This window comes from Mercenaria mercenaria, chromosome 11 (genome assembly GCF_021730395.1).
Source record: "Mercenaria mercenaria strain notata chromosome 11, MADL_Memer_1, whole genome shotgun sequence".
NCBI classification, from domain to species: domain Eukaryota; kingdom Metazoa; phylum Mollusca; class Bivalvia; order Venerida; family Veneridae; genus Mercenaria; species Mercenaria mercenaria.
Window position 1 is genome coordinate 79,726,753 of NC_069371.1, and position 22,240 is coordinate 79,748,992.

The 22,240-nt window shown below is 36.7% G+C and overlaps 1 protein-coding gene across 6 annotated transcripts in view; it reads right to left on the reverse strand.

Annotated features, from left to right (window-relative positions):
* The window catches only part of LOC123532297 (5'-AMP-activated protein kinase subunit gamma-1-like), a 416,776-nt gene that overhangs the window by 352,075 nt on the left and 42,461 nt on the right, over positions 1-22,240 (reverse strand). For all 6 annotated transcript variants that reach the window (XM_053517856.1, XM_053517853.1, XM_053517855.1 and 3 more), the window contains exon 2: positions 20,660-20,928. In XM_053517856.1, the coding sequence (XP_053373831.1) occupies positions 20,660-20,928 (269 nt within the window). The remainder of the gene's footprint in view (positions 1-20,659; positions 20,929-22,240) is intronic.

The window sequence follows — 22,240 nt, forward strand, 5'->3', positions numbered from 1 at the left end:
ACAAACATTCTAACCAAGTTTCATAAAGATTGGGTCCCAAATGTGGCCTCTAAAGTGTTAATAAGGCAAATGTTGACAGACAATGGATGACGCACGACATACAACAACAGACGCCGGACAAAGACCAGTCACAATAAAAAGAAAACAATGCAAAACAAAACATACTGGTAACACCTTTATGTATTTGCAGTTGCAATTACTTTAGGCCACTGTTTACAAACACCACTGCTAATAAAAATCAGTTTCAGTAGAAGATTTCTTTTATGTGAAATAGTGACCCTGTTTTTGACCATAGATCGCCCAATTTTCACCTATATTTTGATTAAAAAATATTCTGACAAGAGTCTAAGTAGAACAGAAAGAAAATTTTGATCTCTAGAATTTTTAAAAGATTGTGATGATTTGACCTAGTGACCTGGCTTTTTTTACTAGATAAGTACTCGACCAGTTCAAGATTTTATTAAGGCAATCTTTCTCTTTTAATTTTTATTCCTAAAGTTGTGAATATAGCCAGTCTATATCCTAGGCCAAATCACATGATAATATTAGAATAAGTTCCCCGAGAAAATCTGTAAAACAGACTGACATTAATTTTGTCACTATCACATATTAAAAAGGAAAAACATAAAAATTAAAAATTTTGTGACAAAATCTTTATTAACAGTCTAGTGGCTAGTCTAATTCTAACCATGAATCATCAGTATTAGATCAAAACTGTGCCCTTCAGAGTATTCACATTACAACTGTTGACAACCACATGCAAGACAACAATTATAACACACAAGGGATGCATCGGATCACAATCATAGATCACCTTGATCACTTGGTGTTCAGGTGATCATGGCTCACCTTGATCACTTGGTGTTCAGGTGATCTAAAGATAGAAGAGGACATTTTGATTGTAATACACCATTAAGTGTGACCAAGACACACACAACTAATGTATCATGCAAAACCAAAATATGTTTTTTAATGGCACTGATTGTGAAATATTCACGTTAAAAGTTTACTCAAATTTGATCTGAGTGGAACTGAACTTGAACAAAGTAACAATAACTGAGAGTGGAACTGAACTTCTACGAAGTAACAATAACTGAGAATGGAGATGAACTTCTACAAAGTCACAATAACTGAGAGTGAAACTTAACTTAAACAAAGTCAAAATAACTGAGAGTGCAATTGAACTGAGTGGAACTGAACTTCTACAAATTCACAATAACTGAGAGTGAAACTTAACTTGAACAAAGTCACAATTACTGAGAGTGGAACTGAGCTTCTAAAATATAACTGAGCTTTAACTAGAACTTCTACAAAGTAACAATAACTGAGAATGGAATAGAACTTCTACAAAATCACAATAACTGAGAGGGAAACTGAACTTCAACAAAAACAAAATAACTGAGACAGGACCTAAACTTTAACTAGAACGTGTCTGTAGGACACAGGGTGTGCCCCCCACTGGTACATTTGTCACAAATATGGGGAAATAATTCAAATGTTTGCAGTCTTAATGGGGTATAGCCTCAACAAACATTTTATGAAAAGGATTCGTTATTCTAGGCCATATACTTTTTGAGCTATGAGCATCACAAACAAAAAATCCACTATTTTGGCTATTTCAAGGGCCATAACTTTGTAATAAATGCCAAGATTCTAAGGAAGAATGCCAAGTGTGCAAGGACACATCATGATAAAGACACAAGCAAGGTTTCATAAATTCACATCAAATACGTTTTGAGCTAGGCACATAATTAAGTGAAAATGTGCACTTTTTTACTATTTCAGGGGCCATAACTTTAAAAATAGGGGGTGGAGCCAGCCAAAAAATAAGAGGTGTGTAAGTTTATATCATGATAAAGACTTATGCAAGTTTTCAACATTTACATTAAATACTTTTTGAACTAGGTGCATCACAAGGTGAAAGTGCATTTTTGACTACTCAGGGGCCATAACTCTGAAAATAGGGGGCGAGCCAAAATGAAAAATAGGAGGTGCACAAGTTCATATCATGATTAAGACTCATGCAAGGTTTCATGAATCTATATCAAATACTTTTGAGCTAGGCATGTCACAAGGTGAAAATGTGCATTTTTGACTATTTCAGGTGCCATAACTCTGAAAATAGGGGGCGGAGCCAGACGAAAAATAGGTGAAAGTGCATTTTTGACTACTCAGGGGCCATAACTCTGAAAATAGGGGGCGAACCAAAATGAAAAATAGGAGGTGCACAAGTTCATATCATGATAAAGACTCATGCAAGGTTTCATCAATTTATATCAAATACTTTTTGAGCTAGGTGCGTCAAGAACTTCGGACTGACGGATGCACAGACAAGACCAAATCTATATGCCCCCACCACTCATGGAGGGGGGGGGGGCACAACAAATGCACAATAACTCAGAGTGGAACTGAACTTTAACAAAGTCGCAATAACTGACAGTGGAACCGAGCTTCTAAAATGTCACAATAAGTGAGAGTGGAACTGAGCTTTAACAAAGTAACAATAACCGAGTGTGAAACTGAACTTCAACAAAGTCACAATAACTGAGAGTGGTGCTGAGCTTTAACAAAGTAACAATAACTGAGAGTGGAACTGAACTTGAACAAAGTCACAATAACTGAGAGTGAAACTGAACTTACACAAAGCAACAATAACTGAGAGTGGAACTGGGCTTCTAAAATGTCAGAATAACTGAGAATGGAACTGAACTTCTAAAATTGTCACAATAACTGAGTGGAACTGAGCTTTAACTAGAACTTGAACAAAGTCACAATAACTGACAGTGAAACTGAACTTGAACAAAGTAACAATAACTGAGAGAGAAACTGAACTTCTACAAAGTCACAATAACTGAGAGATAAACTGAACTTCTACAAATACACAATGACACAACTTGAACAAAGTCACAATAACTAACAGTGGAACTGAACTTCTGCAAAGTCACAGTAACTGAGAATGGAACTGAACTTCTACAATGTCACAATAACTGAGAGTGGAACAGAGCTTCTAAAATGTAACAATAACTGAGAATGGAACTGAACTTCTACAAAGTAACAGTAACTGAGAATGGAATAGAACTTTTACAAAATCACAATAACTGAGAGTGAAACTGAACTTGAACAAAGTCATAACTGAGAATGGAACTGAGCTTTAACTAGAACTTGAACAAAGCCAAATAACTGAGAGTGGAACGGAGCTTCTAAAATGTCACAATAACTGAGAGTAGAACTGACCTTCAACAAAGTAACAATAACTGAGAGTGAAGCTGAACTTGAACAAAGTCACAATAACTGAGAGTGAAACTGACTTTGAACGAAGTCAAAATAACTGGAACTGAGCTTCTAAAATGCCACAATAACTGAGAGTGGAATGAGCTTTAACTAGAACTTGAACAAAGTCACAATAACTGAGATTGGAAAAGAACTTACACAAAGTCACAATAACTGAGAATGGAACTGAGCTTTTAACTAGAACTTAACAAAGTCACAATAACTGAGAGTGAAACTGAACTTACACAAAGTCACAATAACTGAGAGTGGAAATGAACTTCTACAAAGTCCAAATTACTGAGAATGGAACTGAACTACAAAGTCACAATAACTGAGAGTGAAACTGAACTTACACAAAGTAACAATAACTGAGAGTGGAACTCAATTTATACAAAGTCACAATAACTGAGAGTGGAACTGAACTTCTACAAAATCACAAAAACTGAGAGTGAAACTGAACTTGAACAAAGTCACAATAACTGAGAATGAAACTGAACTTTAACAAAGTCACAATAATTGAGAGTGAAACTGAACTCCTACAAAGTAACAATAATTGAGAGTGAAACTAATCTTTAAGAAAGTAACAATAACTGAGAGTGAAACTGAACTTCTACAAAGTCACAATAACTGAGAGTGAAACTGAACGTCTACAAAGTAACAATAACTGAGAGTGAAACTGAACTGTAACAAAGTCACAATAACTGAGAGTGGAATTGAACTTCTACAAAGTAACAATAACTGAGAGTGAAACTGAACTGTCACAAAGTCACAATAACTGAGAGTGGAATATAACTTCTACAAAGTCACAATAACTGAGAGTGAAACTGAACTGTCACAAAGTCACAATAACTGAGAGTGGAATATAACTTCTACAAAGTCACAATAACTGAGAGTGAAACTGAACTGTAACAAAGTCACAATAACTGAGAGTGGAATTGAACTTCTACAAAGTCACAATAACTGAGAGTGGAATTGAACTTCTACAAAGTAACAATAACTGAGAGTGAAACTGAACTTACACAAAGTAACAGTAACTGAGAGTGAAACTGAATTTACACAAAGTCACAATAACTGAGAGTCGAAACTGAACTTCTACAAAGTCGCAATAACTGAGAGTAAAAATGAACTTTAACAAAGTAACAATAACTGAGAGTGAATCTGAACTTCTCAAAAGTAACAATAACAGAGAGTGAAACTGAACTTGAACAAAGTGACAATAACTGAGAATGGAACTAAACTTCTACAAAGTAACAATAACTAAGAGTGAAACTGAACTTTAACAAAGTAACAATAACTGAGAGTGGAACTGAACCTCTACAATATCACAATAACTGATATTGGAACGAACTTCTACAAAGTCAAAATAACTGAAAATGAAACTGAACTTAATTAAAGTCACAATAACTGAGAGTGGAAATAATCTTAAACAAAGAGCCAATAACTCCGAGTGGAACTGAACTTCAACAGAGTCAGAATAAATAAGAGTGGAACTGAACCATTATAAAGTCAACATAACTGAGAATGAGACTGAAATTCTACAAAGTCAAAATAATTGAGGAGAGTGGAACTTAACTTTATCAAAGTCACAATAACTTAGAGTGGAACTGAATTTCAACAGTCAGAATAAATGAGAGTGGAAATGAACTTTGTAAAAGTCAGAATAATTAAGAGTGGATCTGAACTTTAAGAAGGTCAAAATAACTGAGATTAGAACTTAATTTCTACAAACCATTTCGATAAAATGCAAAATAAAAGAAACTGTCGGAGGCGGGAATGGAATCAAGGCCGCCTCTGCAATAAGAACTATTCTACCTCTTAGCTGAGGCCAACACACCACGGAGGAACTCATTCTTATCAACTGTTTAATATGAATTATCATAATTAAGGCAGTTTACCTCCGGTACCCCGTTACAAACACTTTTCAATTTAAATGAAAAAGAATAGTAAACACGGAGCTGCGTTCAATAAACGCTTGATGCCCCAGGTGGCATCCTTGTTGATAGATTTTGCACCAAAACGAGGTCAAGGTCAAGGTCAAGGTCAAACTGAGGTCAGGTGATGTCTGAATATGAGGAATGGTCACAGGTTACATCTGCATTAGTATCAAGTCATTCTAGTAAGGGGTATTGATGCTAGACGAAACAGTCCCATTTGGTTAACCAAGAGATGGCCCATATAAAGCAACCTAAGTCCAAAATGAGGTCAAGGTCAAGGTCAAACTGAGGTCAGGTGATGTCTGAAGATGAGGAATGGTCACAGGTTACATCTGCATTAGTATCAAGTCATTCTAGTAAGGGGTATTGATGCTAGACGAAACGGTCCCATTTGGTTAACCTCGTACCGATGGACGAACGAACAGACGGACAGGACAATCACTATATGCCTCCCGCATCAGTAGATGCCGGGGCATAAAAACAACTAATTCTCTTGTTTCTATAACATACAAACAGTCAGTAACTAAGTTTCAAAACCTTCTTAAGAAATATAGCAATAGTTCCCCGGGTATCTTAATATTTTCTTCTTTTTTGTTGTCGAATGATCTGAAGGTCAGTGCCTTTAAACACTAAGAGAAACATTTACAAAAGTTTTGCATTTAGCAAACAAAACCTGGATACTCTAGACATATTTTCATCACCAAGAGTAACCATGTCTAAATACGGCTTATCTGGCACTGATCAATGATTCTGTTACAGAAATTCTAATTACTTTTCAAATTCTACTTCCAAAATCAATTAGTACAGGAAATATGATAAAAATACATTAATCAGCGTGTTATTTTATCTTACCCATAGGCATTTAACAGATATTCAAAAATCAAAAGTATTTTAATTAACCAAGGTCAGTGCGAGTAAATTCCAAATGATTGGGATCTGTACTACAACCTGTAGAAGTAGAAATGTATAATATTTGTATTTTGGAAGAAGAATATATATGCCAATGTTTTAACCAGCAAGTAAGATATTATTACACTGGAACTTCTTTTTCTCAAACTCAGATAATTTAAACACTACCCTTCACTTGAACTCATTGTCAGGTCACGGCAAAATACCTATATAATACATATTGTTCAGAGGCTCCAACTACCGATAACTCGAACAAATTTCGTCAGTCCCATGAAGTTTGACAGAACGAAGTTCGACTGTGGTTCTATTCTTGAAAGAAAAAAGAATATGTTTTTTTTTTTTTTCCAGATAAATATGCTTGTTTCTTTTGTAGGATTTGAACACACAATGTAATACCTATGTTGTTACGGCATCCCCCTAACTTGCTTATGACCAACTACTCAGACACAATCATTATGGTTTCTAAGTAGGCATTGTCTCCCCTGATCTTGAAAACCTAAGTAAAAGATGTTGGTACAAATACTAGCAAAGACATTAATTTTACAGTTATCTGGTGGAATAGAAAATTACCACAGAACATGCACTGGGTCTACCTTCACCAGATATTTGTTTGTATGATGTTAAACCCACCAAAAACACTTTCCAGTAAATACTTGGCATTGAAAGTGTTTTGTTATTTAGACTGGTTTATGTAAAACACTCTAAATCTGGGGCTGTTGTTCTACAATCACAATCATTTTTTCTTTTCTCCTTTTCAGCATAATAACAATTAATTGCTGCTTCTTAAGGTTGTGCAAGCCAACACACATGGTAGGTTGGTGCAAGCCAAACATTCATGGCAAGATGGTGCAAGCCAACACTTGAGGTAGGTTGGTGCAAGCCAACACTTGAGGTAGGTTGGTGCAAGCCAACACTTATGGTAGGTTGGTGCAAGCAAACACTTAAGGCAGGTTGGTGCAAGCAAACATTCAAGGCAGGTTGGTGCAAGCAAGCCAACACTGAAGGTAGGTTGATGCAAGACAACACTGAAGGTAGGTTGGTACAAGCCAACACTGAAGGTAGGTTGGTGCAAGCAAGCCAACACTGAAGGTAGGCTGGTGCAAGCCAACACTGAAGGTAGGCTGGTGCAAGCCAACACTGAAGGTAGGCTGGTGCAAGCCAACACTGAAGGTAGGTTGGTGCAAGCAAGCCAACACTGAAGGTAGGTTGGTGCAAGCCAACACTGAAGGTAGGCTGGTGCAAGCCAACACTGAAGGTAGGCTGGTGCAAGCCAACACTGAAGGTAGGTTGGTGCAAGCCAACACTGAAGGTAGGCTGGTGCAAGCCAACACTGAAGGTAGGCTGGTGCAAGCCAACACTGAAGGTAGGTTGGTGCAAGCCAGCACTGAATGATGCACCTGCACTTTCTAAGTAACAAACATATATCAGAAATGAACAAACCTGCCCCTAGAACAAGAATGACTGTGCACTCTGTACATTGTCCTAATGATGTTTACAATTGATGCTAATTTTATGAAAATATTCTTTAAGAAAATACGTAGTGGAAATGATGGATGGACAGGCGGACCTGGGTACATGTGTGACTCCAACACAGCCCCAAGTATGCGCATGTCCGCTTCATGTTGATGATGTACATTGTTTCGTTTGTCAACATTTCCTCCAGTAGTGACAAATCTCTGTCAAAAGTTCCCTCAGGTAGAAACAAAGCCTGTGTCATTAATTCTTTAAAGTAGTAACCAAAACCTTTGTCAGAAGTTTTCTCAGGTACGACAAATCCAAAAGGTAATGAAATACCTTTGTCAAAAGTTCCCTTAGGCAGTGACAATTCTCTGTCGGAACTTCCCTCAGATAGAGATTTAACTCTGTGCTAAAGTTCCCTCAAAACCTATGTCAGAAGTTCCTTAGGTGAATGGTTAAATCACCAGCAAACTGTCTTGATCTTTTTGTTGTTGTACCTATGGGTTACTTTCTACCTTAATGTACCATTTCTTCTCCACATCAATTTCTTTTTTTTACCATCAACTTTTTTTGTATCTTAGCATCTGTTTATTACTTGCCAATTGATCTGAGTTAATTTCATCACCTTGCAGCATATGTTTAGTGTTTTGCAGTAAAAATACCTGTGCACTATTACCTTTCTGTAATAAGGCCATCCCAAACTGGATCAATGTTTAGTGCCCTAGGGCTGCCAGGTTTTTGGCAATCTGATTGAAAAACAAGAATAATGTCAACCTTGTATGACATCTGCCCCCTGAAAATGCTTGAATGAACAATATCATAAGGTCAAACAAGAGCGCCGCCTATGGGTGCAATCGCTCGTCGGCAAGTTTAGTAACTTGCATGCAAAACTTTAACCAAAGTTTTATGTTCAAAAGGGGACATAATTTGACCAAAATGCATGTCAGAGTTATGGGACTTGATGCAATCAACTAGTTTTATAACCCCAAAGGCACATGTAAGTTTTACATTTTTTTATCTGCATTTGTTCTGCAGATAGTAACTTGCACGCAAAACTTTAACCAGAATTTTCTAAGTCTAAAAGGGGGCATAATTTGCTCAAAATACATGTCAGAGTTATGGGACTTGACCCAGTGAGGTTGGTAATTGACCTAGAAAAAGAAAATATAAGTTTCAAAGCTATATGCCTTTAAATGATAGCCATATGTTCTTGCTTGCAAAAAAACTTCAACCAAGGTGTGACGCCAACGCCAGGGTGAGTAGAATAGCTAGACTCCTCTTCGAATAGTCAAGCTAAAATTTAAACCAAGAAACTCAAATTTTCTAGGGCCATAATTCTGGCAAAATGCATAACAAGGTTAAATATTACATACTAACAAATAAATCCAATATAAATATGTAATGCCACTAAAAAAAACTGTGTTTTTTTATAAATGGCTGTCAATAGACTCAACAGAGAAAGTATGTTTTCGGTGATGATATGATAGAAGACTGTGTGTCTGCAGTCATTCCTCTTCAATCTCAAGTGGAGAAGTTGGTAGTCACTAGCTGAGAACAAGCTAGTACTTGAAAACAATCCAGAAACACTGGCTAGCTTAACCCCTCCCCACCATTACATAATTGAGATACTGTGGAACAAGAGCACCGCCTTGCGGGTGCTGACGCTCATCTGATTTTTTTTGTGTAATAGAAATATTGTCCTACCCATGATTTTCTAAGTCTAAAAAGGGCCATCATTCTTGCAAAAAGCAGGATAGAGTTATGTTTCTTGATGTACAGTGTCCACTTATGATGGTGAAAAACTGTTGCAAGTTTTAAAGCAATAGCTTTGATAGTTTATGAGAAAAGTTGACTTAAACATAATACTCAACCAAGAAAATGATTTTCTAAGTCCAAAAGGGGCAATAATTATTGCAAAAAGCAGGATGGAGTTATGTTGCTTGCTGTACAGGGTCAGCTTATGATGGTGAACAAGTGTTGCAAGTTTCAAAGCAATAGCTTTGATAGTTTAAGAGAAATAGTTGACCTAAACATAAAACTTAACCAAGAAATCTGATATTTTCTAAGTCCAAAAGGGGCCATAAATCTTGCAAAAAGCAGGACGGAGTTATGTTTCTTGCTATACAGGGTCAACTTATGATGGTGAACAAGTGTTGCAAGTTTTAAAGCAATAGCTTTGATAGTTTAGGATAAAAGATGACCTAAACATAAAACTTAACCAAGAAAACTGATTTTCTAAGTCCAAAAGGGGCAATAAATCTTGCAAAAAGCAAGATGGAGTTATGTTTCTTGATGTACAGGGTCTGCTTATGATGGTGAACAAGTATTCCAAGTTTCAAAGCAATAGCTTTGATAGTTTAGGGAAAAAGTTGACCTAAACATAAAACTTAACCAAGAAATCTGATATTTTCTAAGTACAAAAGGGGCCATAAATCTTGCAAAAAGCAAGGTGGAGTTATGTTTCTTGCTATACAGGGTCAGCTTATGATGGTGAACAAGTATTCCAAGTTTCAAAGCAATAGCTTTGATAGTTTAGGAGAAAAGCTGACCTAAACATAAAACTTAACCAGGCAACGCCGACGCCGACGCCGACGCCGACAACCGCTCAAGTGATGACAATAACTCATCATTTTTTTTCAAAAAATCAGATGAGCTAAAAATGACCCTAAACCCAGAACAAACAAACAAACAGAAACACATTAAATTCATAAATTTTAAACCAAGTTAAATATATTTGATGAGGATTCAATTCTGAAAAATTTATTATCTCAAAAAAACACTATGCTAGACATCTGTGACTAGTAAGAAATGAATGTTCCAACAAGAGGCTAATTTTTAATGCAGTTTTTATACAGGTTTTAGTCTGCCAAGATAAGACACACTTCTGACATGTTTTTATCCATCTAAGGGGTAATAAATATATGTACAAATGTTTCAGATAAGCTTAATCCCCTATATTGACAGGAACTAAACTTTTAAAAAATCATCAATTTATCTCACTCACATTCTGAGATAAAAAGTATATCTTTAAAAAACAAAGAAATGTAAGGCGTAAAAAAAAATTGTTTGTTTACCCTAACATGCTCAAAACAGGAGCTGTCACAGGAGACAGCGCGCTCGGCTATTTCAATGCTGGATAGTGAAACTAGGCACATCTCAGGAAAGTGGAGCTGTCACTGGAGTGTTTAATGACTCCAATGGTGGAAGAAGATATTGCACAATAGCTCGAGTCTGTGTCAAAAATATTAAGTAATAAGACAGGTAAAGATAAAGTGAATTAAAACACTATATAAGTATAATTCTAAGCAAAAAATTCAATAACTGTGATAGTGTGAACATGCATCAAAATTAACCTTACATTCTAAGTAAAAGGTGGCATAATTCATGAAAAATTGGTGCCAGAGTTTTGCACCTTGTGTCATATGATGTGGGTGATAAGGTAGAACAACTATTTTAAGTTTGAATCAAATCCATTTAGTAATAACTGAGATAGAGTGAAAGTGTATCAAAACTTTAACCTGAAGGGGAGGGGGGATAATTCATTAAATATTGGTACCAGAGTTATGGGCCTTGTGTCATATGATGTGGAAGATGATATGGAACAACTACGTTCAGTTTCAATCAAATCCATGTAGGAATAACTGAGATCGAGTGAAAGTGCATCAATACTTTAACCTGAAATTCTAAGTAACAAGAGGGCCATGAAGGCCCTGTATCACTCACCTGACCGATTGACCTTGAGATCATCAAGATTGACATTCTGACCAAGTTTCATTAAGATATAGTCATAAATGTGGCCTCTAGAGTGTTAACTAGCTTTTCCTTTGATTTGACCTGGTGACCTAGTTTTTGACCCCACATGAACCCAGATTAAAACTTGACCTAAAGATTATCAAGGTTAACATTCTGACCAAGATTCATGAAGATACAGTCATAAATATGACCTCTAGAGTGTTAACAAGCTTTTCCTTTGATTTGACCTGGTGACCTAGTTTTTGACCCCACATGACCAAGATTTAAACTTGACCTAAAGATCATCAACATTAACATTCTGACCAAGTTTCATTAAGATAGGGTCATAAATATGGCTTACACAGTGTTAACTAGCTTTTCCTTTGATTTGACCTGGTGACCTAGTATTTGACCCCACCTGACCCAGATTTAACGTTGGCCTAAAGATCATCAAGATTAACATTCTGACCAAGTTTCATTAAGATATGGTCATTAATGTGGCCTCTAAAGTGCTAACTAACTTTTCCTTTGATTTGACCCGGTGACCTAGTTTTTGACCCCACATGACCCAGATTCGAACTTGACATAAAGATCATCAAGATTAACATTCTGACTAAGTTTCATGAAAATAAAGTAATACCGTAGATACCCGTGTATAATGCGCACCCGTGTATAATGCGCACCCCCGATCTTAGTCCAAAATCCTGGGGGAAAAAAAAAAAAAAAAAAAAAAAAAAAAAAAAAAAAAAATTTGGTCAATTTTGAGGTGGATGGAAAACGAAAGTAGAGTTTACATCGACACCGGTAATAAATTTTATCTCCACGGCGGAGAGCAGCATCGGTCTCACGGTACTACGATTTTTGTTTTCTCGAAAATAAAACCGTAAATTATTGTTAATTTGTTGTTTTACCTGTTTTTAATTCACTATTTTTGAATAATAAATAGCAGCTGATTCAATATTTCGGAATGGTATCTTTCAAAATGACATGAGCTTCTCAATTTAAACTGATAACAAAAGGTGTGATAGTCTTTTTGTCACGATCATAAAGCCAGTAATTACCGCAATCAACGTGTCACCTCGTGTCAATTATGTTGTCACAGTTTGATCTCGGTTACAGATAATTCCGATCTTTAATTAGTAACATAATTTTTGTGATTTATAACATTTCTTTCGTCAAAATACTTTTAAATTTTATGAAATTAATTTTGTTTGAAAGAAAATAAACAATTCGATCTTTTACGGAACGTAACGGCAATCTTAGATTTAGCGGAGACAGTAAGCGCGGGAGTAGTTTCCCTTTACCAAAATGGCGAACATCGGTAACAAACTTGTTTGAAGTTGGAAAATTGTCATACCTGTGTATTATGCGCACTCCACGATTCGGGGTGGTCCCGGGGTCAAAAAACTGCGCATTAATACATGGTATCTACGTAAAAAGTGGCCTCTAGAGTGTTAACAAGCTTTTCCTTTGATCTGACCAAGTTACCTAGTTTTTGACCCCACCTGACCCAAATTTGATCTTGATCTAAAGATCATCAAGATTAACATTCTGACCAAGTTTTATTAAGATATGGTCATAAATGTGACCTCTAGGTTGTTAACAAGCTTTTCCTTTGATTTGACCTGGTGACCTAGTTTTTGATCCTACATGACCCAGATTCAAACTGGACCTAAAGATTATCAAGATTAACATTCTGACCAAGTTTCATAAAGATAGAGTCATAAATGTGGCCTCTACAGTGTTAACAAGCTTTTCCTCTGATCTGACCTGGTGACCTAGTTTTTGAACCCAGATGACCCAATATCAAACTCGTCCAAAATTTTATTGAGGGTAACATTCTGATCAAGTTTCATTAAGATTGGGCCAAAATTGTGACCTCTAGAGTGTTAACAAGCTTTTCCTTTGGTTTGACCTGGTAACCTATTTTTTTAACCCAGATGACCCAATATCGAACTCGTCCAAGATTTTATTGAGGGTAACATTCTGACCAAGTTTCATTAAGATTGGGCCAAAATTGTGACCTCCAGAGTGTTAACAAGCTTTTCCTCTGATTTGACCTGGTGACCTAGTTTTTGATCCCAGATGACCCAATATCGAACTCGTCCAAGATTTTATTGAGGGTAACATTCTGACCAAGTTTCATTAAGATTGGGCCAAAATTGTGACCTCCTGAGTGTTAACCTTTAGCCTGCTAAATTTCTATAATTGACTGGTCCATCATTCAATTTGGGCAGTACCATTTATTATTTGAAGGGGTGTTTATTGAAAATTTAGTGACTGAATAGCGAACAGTGCAGACCATGATCAGACTGCACGGATGTGCAGGCTGATCTTGGTCTGCACTTGTCGCAAAGGAAGAATCACTTGCCTCCAGTAGGCTGAAGGTTAACAAGCTTTTCCTTTGATTTGACCTGGTGACCTAGTTTTTGATCCCAGATGACCCAATATCGAACTCGTCCAAGATTTTATTGAGGGTAACATTCTGATCAAGTTTCATTAAGATTGGGCCAAAATTGTGACCTCTAAAGTGTTAACAGTCAAATTGTTGACAATGACGGACGACAGACGACGGACACAGGGCGATCACAAAAGCTAACCTTGAGCACTTCGTGCTCAGGTGAGCTAAAAAGGGGGGATAATTCATGAAATATTGGTGTGAGAGTTATGGTCCTAGTGCCATATGATCTGGGTGATGGGTGAGGAATAAATATTTTAAGTTTAAAGCAAATCCATCAAGTAATTACAGAGATAAGGTGATGCCACTATATCACTCACTTGTTAAACTTGGATTTGGAATCACCAAGATAAACATTCTGACCAAGTTTCATGAAGATATGGTCATAAATGTGGCCTCTACAGTGTTAACAAGATTTTCCTTTGGTTTGACCTGGTGACCTAGTTTTTGACCCCACATGATCCAGTATCAAACTTGGCCTAGAGATCATCAAGGTAAACATTCTGTGCAAGTTTGTATCAAATCAGAGCATAAATGTAACCTCTATATGGCTGAAACGGCCAAAATAGAAAATTTTGCCACATTCAGGGGCAGTAATTCTAGAACCAATAATGGAATCTAGCCGGTTTTCGAAAGGAACCGAGATATTATTGTGACTTAAGTTGTAAGTAAGTGTGGTAAAAATCGAATGTAAAATGTCACTTCTATCGTGATCACAAGGTAAAAATAAACAAATTTTGGCTCTTTCTGGGGTCAATTATTGGATCTGATGGATTCACCATGGAATCCAAGATATATTGTTGCTAAAAACATTTTACAAGTTTGTATAAATCAAACCATAAATGAACTCTCTATATGGCTGCAAAAGCCAAAATAGCAAAGTTTGGCCCTTTAAGGGTCCATAACTCTGGAACCCATGATGGGATCTGGCCAGTTTTCGAAAGGAATCGAGATATTATGCCAATACAAGTTGTGTGCAAGTTTGATTAAAATCCATTGCAAAATGTGGTCTCTATCTTGTTCACAAGCCAAAATAGCAAATTTTGGCCCTTCAAGGGGCCATAACTCTGGAACCCATGATGGGATCTGGCCAGTTTTCGAAAGGAACAGAGAAATTGTGAACGGACTGATGACGGACAAAATGCACTCACAAAAGCTCACTCTGTCACTATGTGTAGTAGAGCTAAAAATTAGGGTAGGTAGGTCAGAAAATTATTTTTTTTTTAATTTTTCTTTAATAAATGGGACTTTTCGAAAACTATTTTCATGTCAAAAAATGAATACAAATAAGGGGGTTATGTCTTTAGAATATTGGTTAGTTGATTTCTATCATCACTGACCACGTTTAAAGCATAAAAAGTGCAGTTTTACAACTTTTTATTAACAAGAGGGTCATGGTGACCCTATATCGCTCACCTGTTCAACTTGGCCCTAGAATCATCAAAATAAATATTCTGACCAAGTTTCATGAAGACAGAGTAATAAATGTGGTCTCTACAGTGTTAACATGCTTTTCCTTTGATTTGAGCCGGTGACCTAGTTTTTGACCCCACAAGACCCAGTTTCAAATCTGGCCTAGGAATCACCAAGATAAACATTCTAAGTTTCATGAAGATAGGGTCATAAATGTGGCCTCAAGAGTGTTAAAGCTTTTCCTTTGATTTGACTGGGTGACCTAGTTTTTCACCCCATATGACCTAGTTTTGAACCTGGCCTAGAAACCATCAATATAAACATTCTGACCAAGTTTCATGGAGATGGTTCATAAATGTGACCTCAAAGGTGTTAACAAGTTTTTCCTTTCATTTGACCTGGTGACCTAGTTTTTGACCCGACATGAGCCAGTTTCGATCCAGGCCTAGAGATCATCAGGATAAACATTCTGTGCAAGTTTGTATCAAATCAAAGCTTACTAAAAAACCTCTATATGGCTGAATGAGCTAAAATAAAAAATTTTGCCCCTTTCAGGGGCAGTTACTCTAGAACTCATGATGAAATCTAGCCAGTTTTTGAAAGGAACCTAGATCTTATTGTGATTTAAGTTGTGTGAAAGTGTGGTTAAAATCAAATATCAAATGTCACTTCTATCATGTTCATAAGGTAAAAATTAACAAATTTTATGCTCTTTCAGGGGTCAATCAGGGGCCGTAACTCTGGAACCTATCATTGGATCTGATAGATTCATCACGGAATCCAAGATTTATTGTTGATAAAGATATTTTGCAAGTTTGTTTCAAATCAAACCATAAATGAAGTCTCTATATGGCTGCAAAAGCCAAAATAGCAAATTTTGATTAAAGTTGATTGCAAAATGTGGTCTCTACAGTGTTCACAAGCCAAAAATAGCAAATTTTGGCCCTTTAAGGGGCCATAACTCTGGAACCCATGATGAGATCTGGCCAGTTTTCGAAAGGAACCGAGATATTATGCTAATACAAGTTGTGTGCAAGTTTGATTAAAACTGTTTGCAAAATGTGGTCTCTATTGTGTTCACAAGAAATTGTGGACAAACAACGGACGGATGACGAACAAAAGGTGATCACAAAAGCTCACCTTATCACTACGTGAGAGATGAGCTAAAAAGTTGAAAAAATTCTCCAACACCATGAAACATTTAGGGTCGGGCCTACTGGAAACAAAACATTTTTTTTTACGCCTAAACTGTGTTAAATATTATGTACATATCTATACATATTTGACAGAAAGCTCTCTAAAATAATTTCAATCAACACAGATTCCACCAACACAGGCTTTAAGTTACTTTAAGTTACAGCCTACTGTGAACAGAGACTTCACTAGCACAGAACTAACAGATTTCACCAGACTTAAAGAAAACTGAGACTGTTTTAAAAACTACCCATATAAGGTGTATTGTCATTAGTATGGTCAGTTGGCAAAATAAAATTTATATTACCCTAAAACTGCAAAAAGTAGCTCCTTATTGATACGGCATTTTCATTTTTCATTCTAACACGACCAGCAAATAACCTATGTACATGTAGAGCAAAATCTATCTCGGGTTATTCTGCAATATACCACTCGCGTGCAATGACGTCATCGGATCCAGGTGCGTAGTACGGTCATAAAAAGTAGTTACCACATTTTTCTAACATTTTTGATACTAGTATATCGTGTTAGAATCGAAATAATAAGTTCCTAAGTGTGATTTATCGTAGAATAACCCGAGATTTTCGTTCTAATGCGAAACAATATATCACTCAGGCCTACGGCCTTCGTGATATATTCTTACGCATAAGAACTTAAACCTCAGGTTATTCTACGATAAACCACTTTTGGGAACTTATTTCTTAATTTGACTTTTTCCCTGTTGTTCTGCCGGTTAAGGCAGCTTTCCTCTTTTGGTTTTGTTTACAATGTAAAGTGTTAATCGCACACGTACCAGTATTAATCCCCGACAGTGACATCCTGAATCTTGATGCATATATCTTACATAAATATCCTTCATGGCAAGTGAGAGATGCTGTTTCAGGATTTTATACACTCACAGACACAATGTCCATAAACAAGAGGACCATGATGGTCCTGAATCGCTCACCTCTTCCCACATAACCCAGTTTTGAGTATGACATCGTTTTTTCTATTATTTGACATAGTGACCTAGTTTTTGAGTTCATATGACCCAGTTTTGAACTTGACCTAGATATTATCAAGATAAAAATGCTGACCAATTTTCATGAAAATCCATTGAAAAATATGGTCTCTAGAGAGGTCACAAGGTTTTTCCATTATCTGACCTATTGACCTAGTTTCCGAAGGCACGTGACACTGTTTTGAACTTTACCTAGATATCATCAGGGTGAACATTCTCACTAATTTTCATGAAGATCTCATGAAAAATATGGCCTCTAGAGAGGTCAAAAGGTTTTTCTATTTTTATACCTACTGGCCTGGTTTTTGACTGTACGTGACCCAGTTTCTAAACTGACCTAGATATCATCAAGGTGAACATTCAGATCAATTTTTAGGAAGATCCATTGAAAAATATGGCCTCTAGAGAGGTCATAAGATTTTTCTAATTTTAGACCTACTGACACAGTTTTTGACCGCAGTTGACCCAATTTCAAACTTGACCTAGATATCATCTAGATAAACATTCAGACCAACTTTCATACAGATCCCATGAAAAGTATGGCCTATAGAGAGGTCACAAGGTTTTTTTATTATTTGACCTACTGACCTAGTTTTTTAAGGCACGTGAGCCATTTCAAGCTTGACCTAGATATCAAGGTGAACATTCTGACCAATTTTCATGAAGATCTATTCAAGGGTATGGCCTCTAGAGAGGTCACAAGGTTTTTCTATTTCAAGACCTACTGACCTAGTTTTTGATCGCAGTTGACCCAGTTTTAAACTTGACCTATATATCATCAAGATCATCATTCAGACAGACTTTCATACAGATCCCATGAAAAATATGGCCTCTAGAGAGGTCACAATGTTTTTTCAATATTTGACCTACTGACTTCTTTTTTGATGGCACATGACCCACTTTCAAACTTGACCTAGATATCATCAAGATGAACATTCTGACCAATTTTTATGGAGATCAATTCACAAGTATGGCCTCTAGAGAGGTCAAAATGTTTTTCTATTTTTAGACCTACTGACCTAGTTTTTGACCACACATGACCCTATTTTGAACTTGACCTAGATATCATCAAGATGAACATTCAGACCAACTTTCATACAGATCCCATGAAAAATATGGCCTTTCGAGAGGTTATAAGGTTTTTCTATTATTTGACCTACTGACATAGTTTTTGAGGGCACGTGATCCACTTTCGAACTTGACCTAGATATCATCAAGATGAACATTCAGACCAACTTTCATACAGATCCCATGAAAAATATGGCCTCTAGAGAGGTCACAAGGTTTTTCTATTATTTGACCTACTGACCTAGTTTTTCAAGGCACATGACCCACTTTTGAACTTGACCTAGATATCATCAAGGTGAACATTCTGACCAATTTTCATGCAGATCTCATGAAATATATGGCCTCTAGAGAGGTCACAAGATTTTTCTATTTTTAGACCTACTGACCTAGTTTTTGACCACACGTGACCCAGTTTCGAACTTGACCTAGATATCATCAAGATGAACATTCAGACCAACTTTCATACAGATCCCATGAAAAATATGGCCTTTAGAGAGGTCACAAGGTTTTTCTATTATTTGACCTACTGACCTAGTTTTTTAAGGCACATGACCCAGTTTCGAACTTGACCTAGATATCATCAAGATGAACGTTCTGACCAATTTTCAAGAAGATCTTGTGAAATATATGGCCTCTAGAGAGGTCACAAGGTTTTTCTATTTTTAGACCTACTGACCTAGGTTTTGAAGGCACGTGACCCAGTTTCGATCTTGACCTAGATATCATCAAGGTGAACATTCTGACCAATTTTCATGAAGATCTTGTGAAATATATGGCCTCTAGAGAGGTCACAAGGTTTTTCTATTTTTAGACCTACTGACCTAGTTTTTTAGGGCACGTGACCCAGTTTCAAACTTGACCTAGATATCATCAAGGTGAACATTCTGACCAACTTTCATAAAGATCCCACAAAAAATGTGACCTCTAGAGTGGTCACAAGCAAAAGTTTACGGACGCACGGACGGACTAACGGACGGACGACGGACACCGCGCGATCACAAAAGCTCACCTTGTCACTTTGTGACAGGTGAGCTAAAAATTACCGATGTTTGACAGTTTATAACTAATAAAACTTATATAGAGGTATTACAACATTCAATATTTCTAACAATTTTTTTTTTCAAAACAATATATAGGCAGAAGACAGTTTTAATAAACCTTTAGCCTGCTAGTGGCAAGTGATTTTGCCTTTGCGACCAGTGCAGACCAAGATCAGCCTGCATATGCATGCCTGCAAAGTTCGCTATTCAGTCAGTAAATTTTCAGTGAACAGCCCTTCACTGGTAACAAGGCAGTCTGAAAGACAGCTATATCACCCGCCATTGTTATGGATAGTGAAAGGGTTTATGGTATTGGGGGGAACCATTAAACAATCGAGTTGTGACCTTGACCTTAAGCTGGCAGGGTGAATTTTGAATTCTGCACATCGTCTTGATAAATGGAATATTACAGCCAAGTCAAATTACAATCCTTCAAGGGGTTAAGGAGAAACAGAGCAGACATAAAATGGAATGCTCAAACCTTTGACCTTGAGATGTGACCTTGACCTTGAGCCAAAAAGGCTGACTCATGAGTTCAGAGGGGACATAAAATGGAAGGCTCAAACATTTGACGCAGAGTTGTGACCTTGACCTTGAAGTCAACATGGCTGACTCATGAGTTTTGCACATCGTCTTGATGAGGTGATCATTTGACCAAAGTTTCATGATTATCCTTCAATGGGTTTAGGAGATAAAGAGCGTACACAAAATGGAAGGCTCAAACCTTTTACCTTGACTTGTGACCTTGACCTTTAGCCAACATGGCTGACTCATAAGACCTGCACATTGTCTTGATAAGGTGATCATTTGACCCAAGTTTCAAGATTATCTTTCAATGGGTTTAGGAGATATAGAGCAGACACAAAATTGAAGGCTCAACCTTTGACCTAGAGTTGTGACCTTAACCTTGAGCCAACATGGCTCACTCATAAGTTCTGCACATCGTCTTGATAAGGTGATCATTTGACGGAAGTACGGAGACCATTCCTATAACCCCCACCACTCCACTCGTGGCAGGGGATTAATAAATGGTACTGCTCAAATTGAATAATGGACAAGTGCATATTAAAAATTTAGCAGGGTAAAGGTTAATTTATCTAAACATGACAAAGAAGTTACACATCCAATGGACTAATTTCTCAAATTATTTCCTAATCAGACGATGTTGGTAGCCACTTACCTTGTTATTAGGATTATAGATAGCCTTCACTCCTTCATACACGGTCTGTAGATCGTGTCTATGATACGACGTCATATCCGGCTCATCATTATCAAGCAACGGACTATATTCTCGCTGCTCTTTATGTTTTTTGTGGAACATATGAGGAAAGTGTAGATGCCCTGCTCTCTCGTGGTGTGGAGGGTACGAGGAAGACAAATTGGCTGGAATCAAATCCTCCAACTTCTCCCCAAAATATCCAATCTCCTCCTCGGTCATTTTAACTGTAACTGAAAGAATATGTAAAATGGTTAACTAACATAGCGAGGGTTGAATTAATAAATGTAGTAACTCCCTACATTGTGTTCAGAATGAGTTGCTACAGTATTGCGTTTATGTGTTTTAAAGGCACAATGTCAATAATATAAATTATTACATACTCATTTATAAAATCTGTTAAGTTTCAATGGAACCTGAAACGTCAATATTTTTTCATACTGACGTTTACATTTCATATGGGGTGTGTGATGTCATTTGTGACGTCAATTTCATGTATGTCGTCAGGCTTAAAAGTTCTTAAGCGACAATATTTTCAATTTTACTCTGGCTTAAGAACAAATTTTTATTGTTTATAAAACAATAACTGTAAGTACAGATGCGTATGTAATAACAAGAGGGCCATGATGGCCCTATTAGTCTGCCTATATATCCAGAAAAGTGGCCTAGAAATTGCCTTTGATGGCATTTTTTGTTAATGCCCGACAGCCATGTTCATTGTTAACTTTATAAAAATTTGAAAAGTTTCAGGGGGGCTGTCGCCTTCTAAGGGTCATAGTAAGGTCACAGCACAAGGTCAAAGGTCAATAAGTGCATATTTGTTATAAACGTCAGATTTTCGCCATTTTTGCTACCTTTTAATATAAACTTGTAATTTTTCGGTGATAATTATGAATTTTAGAAGTAAATAAGTTACTTCGTGTAGATTTATTGCATTTGAGACTGGCAAAATTCAAAACGACTAGAGTTATTTCTATAGAATGAGCTTAATTTTTCGTACGCTCTGATATTTTGTTCATTTATAAAAGCTATCTTTTCATGTTTGATATTCTAAAACTTCCATTTTCAGGCTAACACTTTTTAAAAAAGGCTATTTGATTGCCTATTTGATTGTCTGTATGAACAGTACAGGTAGAAAAATTCTATGGCGCATATTATAAGACTGGTACAGTTAAACTTCGTTTGCTCGAATTAGGATTATTCGCGTACTACTCTTGGCTCGAACTCATTGTCAGGTCTATATAATGTGTACTTCACGTTGGCCTGTACTACTGATATCTCGAACACATTTTGCTTGTCCCTTCGAGCACTAGCGAACATAGTTTGACTGTAATAACTATTGACAGATCTAAAGATTCTTTCTGAAGCATAGAACTCAAGGACGTAAAATAGCAAACTCAGTTTGATTAAGTCTGTTTGTGAGATAGTATGAAATGTGCAAATTCTCTCAAGCATTACCTAAAATGGTCTATCCTGTCAATTAAAAATCTATTCCAGTGGTTTACGCATGTGATGTAGTAATTTCAGGAAAGCGTGGGCATTTAG